Genomic DNA, 7,193 nt, shown 5'->3' on the forward strand with positions numbered 1-7,193 from the left:
CTTTGCGATGGCGTCTTCGTTGTTGGGCTGGGTCCTTGGGGACCCTTGTTCTTCAGAAATACGATCTTGCTGGGCTCCCGAGGTTTGCCCAGCCCCTGTCGAGGGGACTCTTCCACTTCTGGAGCGCGTGGATCTCATTTTAGCAGTAATCTCGTTCCCACAGACGGCGCCAGTTGAGGAGGTGATTTTTGGTGGGTAGTTGAACCGACCTGAATCAGCCTATTCTAAGGTGAGGTGAGGTATATCTGCTTGTCCGAAGTGAATAGCGGGGCTTCTCCCCTGGGATCACTCCGACGCTCAAGTTAGTATGAGAACGAGATAAACAATAGTATTGTCAAATGAACAGTATGCTTACTTGTTGGGTGTATGTGAGAGATATTTATAGAGCGAGAATGGATGGCAGGACAAAGGGCTCATGCTAGTGGGACCCATGTTCTGCAATTACGGCTCTGTTCCTTGCCAGGAGGTCTGACTCTGACACTGTAGCCGCCTGGACAGGGTGACGGGGAGTCTTGTGTAGTAGCCATTAAGAGTATCAGTGCTTTTCAGATAAAGCACTGGTTTCTGACACTGTCAGGTGGCTTGACATCATCAGCGTGCAGCTGAGGTAGAGGTGCCGAGGTCACCTACACGATAGACTAGGGATCCGGCCGAACTTAGGGGATATGCCCAAGACACGGATGAGCTCCGATGAGGGACGAGGTGGGTTCACCTCGGACATGCGGGGTGGCCGAGGTGAGCATCCTCAGGTAGCATAGCCGGTTGGGATGGGACTTGCTCAGAATAGGTGTGCTGAATTTTGCTCAGAATAGGCGCGTGGTAGAGAGAGCAGGAAAAGGCTTCAATGCAATTTGAGGGGAAGACGGGTTGGAGGTGGCAAAAGAAGGAAAAGAAATAGAAGACTTCGGTCGGTCAAGAGAAGCTTTGTAAGAAACACTTTACTTGCCACTTGTCAGATAATTAAGGAACCACGTGGCAAGAGGAAAGGAAAGCATTAAATCTGGCTGTTTTCTTATATACAAGGTAGATTTTATCGGATAATTTCAAAAACCCCCCTAAGGTTTGTCATAATATCTACCTCCCCTAAAGTTTTTAAAATTTCACTTACATCTCATATCAACTTGACAATAATAAATATTCCTATCAAAAGTCATAAATTGATAACATTATCCTTGCTCTTTTATAACTATTTAAGTAAAACTCAAAACAAAATAAAAAATTTAAACCAAAAAATGTAAATTAAAAAAATTAATTGCTATCTAATAATGGACCATATTTCTTTATATTGGGGTCGTGGTAGGATAACAAAGAACGTAAATAAATTAAATCTAATCAAGGTCAGTCACTTGTGAGAATTTTGGTGAGTAATTAATACCTTAAAAAATTTCATGGACTGTTCTAATAAAGGAAGTGAAAATATTTTTTTGGAAAATATGTTTTAATATATGATATAGTTCAAGTTGTATTGAAAACTAAAATAATCTCTTCATACGTGTAAGTTTTTTAAGGTATAAATTTTACTTTTGTTCCAATACAACTAAAATAAATAGTTTAAGTCAAGAAATTTACACCTTATAAAAATTTAATCTTATTTTATTTGTTATTGTTGTCATAAACTTCATAAGTAGGATAAGAGTAGCATTAGAACAAAAGTTTTATCTTTTTTGTATTTCTTTCAAAGGGGTTAAAATATTATAAGAATGATAATCCAAGACGAGTAAGTGAGATTTTAAAAACTTTAGAAAAGTTGAGTGATATTATAAAAAACCTCAAAGAAGGTTTCTGAAATTATTCCATAGTTTATAGACTGGAGAAGGGTACAGCTATGTGAGCAAAATACTCGTTAGTTGATGTCTATCTGCATAATCTCAAAAAAAGTACCATAGTTTTCGGCCGTTTGTATGTGTCGCTCTATTAATCTAAGGGGCAAATTTGTAAATATTGATGATGGGCAATCCAGCACTAGAATTTTTAATTGGAAAGCCAGCTTTGGACAGTCACTCCGAAGGGCAATCCAACGCTGTGACAGGTTGAGATTTAAGCCCCTTTCCTATCGTCTTGTCAGGTTTTGGTTCTTACAATTTGATTTTGCATATTTCGTCTTTCATATGTTTAAACTGTAAAAATGTCAATAAACTACACATAACCCCTTTGTAGATTTCATAGATTGCCATATGATCCCTCTTAATGTTTAAAATATCCACGTCACCTCTATAATTTTATGTAAAGTGAAAAGTTGATGATAAATAACCTCTGTAAAATTACTAGTTAAAATACTAATGTTGGCTAAGCACGAGATTGAATAGTGGCATGACTACCTCTGATTTATTTACACGTGTCCCGATGTGGGATAAGTCAATTAACAAAACTTTTTATTTTATTTTTATGCATTTATAATCATCAAAGCTCGAGAAATTAAGTCTCCTGGCATTTAAAGTTTGAATCCATTAAATTATTGAATTGTTAAGTATTAAATCTAATACATTTAAGTATATATCACATTCAGTAATGAAGAATAGCTTATCACTTAATTTTGGAAGCAAATTTTGCCTAGGAAATTCAGTACCATTTAATTAATTCAAATGTTCAAATTTTGTTGATCAAACGATCTGAATATGTTAAGTTATGAATCCATTAAATTTAAGTACTGAGCTAAATTATCAAAAAGCGTTAGGCAGCTACTTTCCTTTTTGTAAGACTAACACAAACAAATAAACACATTGCTGCGGAGGTTGACTTCAAGCAAATGAAGCCTATGCGGACAAGCGTGGCTGCTGAGTTTTTGTTCATTTTCAAATGAAATTTAACAAGAAAACTTCACAATGCTTGCTTAAAAATTACAATCAGGGTTGAGGCATTTACGAACGCCACATGATACAGTAAAGACAGAAAGGACAAACTGCTCCATACAACTGTTTGTTCACTCCAGAAGGAGTACATGAGATCTATGTATCTCGATTTTGGAAGAGAAGCCAAATTTGAACATCTGAATTTTTGTGTCCTTACAAGACAAGGACACAAACAGCTGCAAATTATGCAGTCATAGTTTCATGCTTCAATTTGTGCAAAATCAAGCGAGCACCATACTGCGGTTGAATCGTTATGACTGCACGGGGTGCATGAGTATAAGAGGGGGAGAGTTCAAAGGAGAAACGCTGGAGAAGCATAGCTACTGCCAGTTTTGCTTCCAACATGGCAAAGTTTTGGCCAATGCATAAGCGAGGTCCCCAGCCAAATGGGAAGTATGCAGTTTGGCCCTTTGTTGCATTTGAGACTCCATCAGCAAACCTCTCTGGCTTAAACTCCTCCACATCATTGCCCCATATTTCAGGGTCATAGTGCAACAAAATTGCTGGTAATGATACCTGCACTTGAGCTGGTAGAGTTAAATTTCCCAACTGAATTTCTTCATCAGTTCTTCGAGGAATTGCAGGTACTGGCGGATATAGTCTGAGAACCTCGTGTAGTATCATGGTGACCTATCACAGACAATAAACCACTCAAATTCCCCCCTAAAGCTCTCCACAACACCTCATTTTAAGAGTATATGCTCTTGAGACCTCACTGGACAAGATAATTGCATAGAGTTTTGTTCTAAATATTGAAGATTGAATGCAAATAAAGATTAATCAAAAGTAATTTAAGATCTATCTAGCAAAGCTACATTATATACATCCAAGTATTTTTTTTTTTCCTAATCAAGAAACTATAGGATGTATGTATTCAAGAGTTTGAGGTGATTTCACATCTATGTGGTGGCAGAGCAACTATAAAAGCATTAGAATATCGCAATGATACAACGATGTATGTAAATTGAAATTAGTACTTACCAATTTTAGCTGATTTAACCCTTTAAAATCAGGCTTGTTAGTCCCAAAGTGTTGCAAAACTTCTTCTCTAGCTCGTGCTTGCCAGTTTGGATACCTACTCAATAAGACCATTGTCCATACAAGCATCACTGAGGTGGTCTCCTGCCCCGCAAAATAGAACAGCTTGCATTCTTCAATAACATCTCCAATAGTCATGCCAAAATCCTTGCTGCCGTGCTCATCAATTTCTTTAGAATTGGATTCGAGTAATATACCCAATAAGTCATCAGCACAAGCTTCCCCTTCTTTCATTGCCTTCAATCTTGCATTTATAATTTCTCTAATAGATTCTTGAACATCTTTGGCAATTTGTTTCATTCTTCTATTTAATTTGGTTGGCAAAAACCTGAAAAGAATATAATAGTTTCACAAACAAGCAACAAAAGCTTGTATATCGGACCTTCATTTACTGGGTAAAGGGATCTTTTCCAAGCAATGGCATCGAATTTAGAAGTCAAAAGTTTCTTCAGAACAAAGAAGGCAGCGAGTTAACACAATTTACCTCCACCCTGGAATGTATACTGATTCTACAGCCTTTAGGAAATGTTCAGCCTGTTCCCTTTGAAGTTCAAATATCCTTTTTCCTTCTTGATAGTTACTTCCAAATGCCGTCCGTGAAATTGCATCAGAAGTCAGAGTTTGAATGTCCGGCCAAACATCCAACTCACAGGAGCCATTGGTCGAAACAATCTCCTCCCATTTGCTCAACATCTCACTAGCACTTGCATAAAATGAAGGGACCATGTGCTACAGGCAAGAACACGGGAAAACGAAAAAGAGGTCATGTACAATGCTACTCCTCCAGTAAGAATTCTCAGTTCATTTTGTAAATTAGGTATCATAGTTGTTTTTGCTTTTCCTGTAATCAGATAGCTTACCACTTCATTATGGTGAATGCATTCATTCCAATGAACTAATCAAAGTTTCCAAGATTTCTGGTATGACGACAACCTTACCTTGTTGGTCTCATTAAGAGATGAAGTAATAATTCATTAAATACCCAGATAAAATTAGAGAAAACCTTCAATTTCTCCACATGGAAAGCGGGAGTGATGAGTTTTCTGTGTTTAGCCCATTTATCTCCATCATAGCTCACCAGCCCTGTTGCCAGCAATTTGGTCAATGGATTAGCAGGAGCTTTTTGAAAGATGTAAAGCTTTGTTGTGATCTCCCTTATGTGTTCAGGGTTCAAGATCAGCACCATCGGTTTTGGTCCATGCCATATGTATGTATTCTCACCTGAGAGTCATTCACCACTTGTTTCAACTCAGGATTAAACAAATATCTTAAATCAATCAAGGGTACCTAGAACTGCTATCTTTTTCTGTTTTTTCTTTTTAAATCATTTAACAAGATGGATACGTTGGAAACGAGATATTGGAGGGTACTTGACCTTATGAACTCCTGCCAGTACCTGAAAATCAGACGGCATGCTATACAGTAGATAAATTGGATTCCTTGGATTAATTGTGATCATAATATTTAGTTCTGATCATCCTAACCAATCACTCAAGAAGATATAAAGACCTCATTTATTTTCGAATACTACACGGCATTGCTATCTATTTGATTCACCATGTTTGAGGTTTACATTAATCATGAGAAGATTGAGGCTTCCTGTTGTACTGGAGTATCATTGAGTTTAAACTCTCGAGACTGGAAAGTGGAGAAGCAACCTAATTTAGAATAATTTGTCCAGATTGGCACATCCACCCATTTGTACTCATATGCCAAGGTTCAACTCTCGTTGCTCTAATTTGCACTATTTGCTCTGCAATCTCCTTCATGTACTCAAAACAGGGGGGAAAAAGAAAATTTCTTGCTAAAAAAAGCTGTCTCATTTACTGAATAGTGAAAACAGATTAGTATCCACTATGGCATTATTTGCCATATCAAAAATAAGATAGAACTATCCTTATGAAATAATAGCGATAGCGATATTGTTTTGTGTGTTTTGGGGGGGGGGAGCAAAAGGTGTAATGATGACTCTGCAATCTCCTTCATGTACTCAAAACAGGGGGAAAAAGAAAATTTCTTGTTAAAAAAAGCTGCCTCATTGCAAGGTAAATTGAAGTAAGGAATCTTGAAAGGTAAATTGCAATCATTGAAGAAATCCATGAACACTTGCAAAGAAAGCATCGGACGATTGAAAAAGATGATACTACTACTTACCATACTTCTTGACAGCTGCACAGAAGTGAGGAATAACTCTCGGGACGAAGTCGTCAGATACATTGATTGGCTTGGAGTGAGCTTCCTTGAAGTGGGTTGCGATCTCTTTGAAGTCTCCATAGAGAAGTTTGTAAGGATTTCCTCTGAGACCTTGCTCCTTCAGCCGCTTTTCCAGCTTCTTCGGAGTTAACCACGCCCAGTTGAACGCTCTCCATGCAAGCACTGAAATCAAGAGCAGAATACAAGAAGAGAACACAGCAATTGGGCTGTATCCTATCTCCATTACAGAGGCGTAGTTAAAGGTTTATTGTGATCATCTGCTCTTGCATTCATATTTATAGCTGAAAGTTGTCGGAAAGTCCGAGAAAAGTTGTCTTCGTGTTGTCCCAGAATTCAGTTTTAGAGCAAGTCACTCTTTAGTCACTAGTTGTTTAACGACTCACTTAACTTTCCTATAATTATAATTTTAATTAAGAACTATACTTAACCCACATATTTTGGATTAAAGTGTCAAAATCATGCAAATTATTATTGTTATTATTAATTTTATGCTAGAGTCAGTTGAAACCTCAAGACTAATCTCAAGTCACGACGGAAGTTTTTTGTAAAGCATGTAGGGTTTATGCATAGCTTTATAAGTTATAAGAAGTGCATGTAAAAAAGAATTAGACTACGTACTGGAGACTAAAGTGTAATTCATCTTCTATTTATACATCTTTAGTATTGAAGTAATTTTAGCTTTTTTTATATTTTCTTGAATTTTGTCGATTTCATGGGTCATTTACTTTTGTGCATTTTAATGTGAATTTTCTTGTTTTGTAGATTTATTTTTAAAAAAAGGAGAGAGAAAAAAAGGAAAAGAAAGAAAAATTAAAAAAGAAGAAGAAAAAGAAAAAAAAAAAACTCTCTTATCATTTGTTCCAACTAACACACTATTCACCCAATTTAATACTCCACCTCTCTTCCCTCTTTTCTCCGGGTACAAAATTCATCATTTTTTAACCCACAGCTTCACAACAACTCCAACCAACACTTCTTTCTCAGTTCACTCTCTCGGTTCTTTCTTTGGCTCTCAATTCACAAGTAAAAAAAAAAAAGAGTAATCTTATTTACACCGATAGTATATACATTATTACGGTTAGATATACGACA

The 7,193-nt window shown here is 36.8% G+C and overlaps 1 protein-coding gene across 1 annotated transcript; it reads right to left on the bottom strand.

The window, feature by feature from the left end:
* Positions 1-3,032: 3,032 nt before the first annotated feature.
* Positions 3,033-6,324, bottom strand: LOC113756095 (cytochrome P450 CYP72A219-like). Its single transcript, XM_027299890.1, has 5 exons — positions 6,042-6,324; positions 4,891-5,108; positions 4,372-4,616; positions 3,831-4,215; positions 3,033-3,479 (listed from the first exon to the last, which is right to left on the bottom strand). Exons 1-5 carry the CDS (start codon positions 6,322-6,324, stop codon positions 3,033-3,035), a joined length of 1,578 nt encoding a protein of 525 aa, XP_027155691.1.
* Positions 6,325-7,193: the final 869 nt, after the last annotated feature.

The sequence above is a fragment of the Coffea eugenioides genome, unplaced genomic scaffold (genome assembly GCF_003713205.1).
Source record: "Coffea eugenioides isolate CCC68of unplaced genomic scaffold, Ceug_1.0 ScVebR1_1968;HRSCAF=2911, whole genome shotgun sequence".
In the NCBI taxonomy this organism is placed as follows: domain Eukaryota; kingdom Viridiplantae; phylum Streptophyta; class Magnoliopsida; order Gentianales; family Rubiaceae; genus Coffea; species Coffea eugenioides.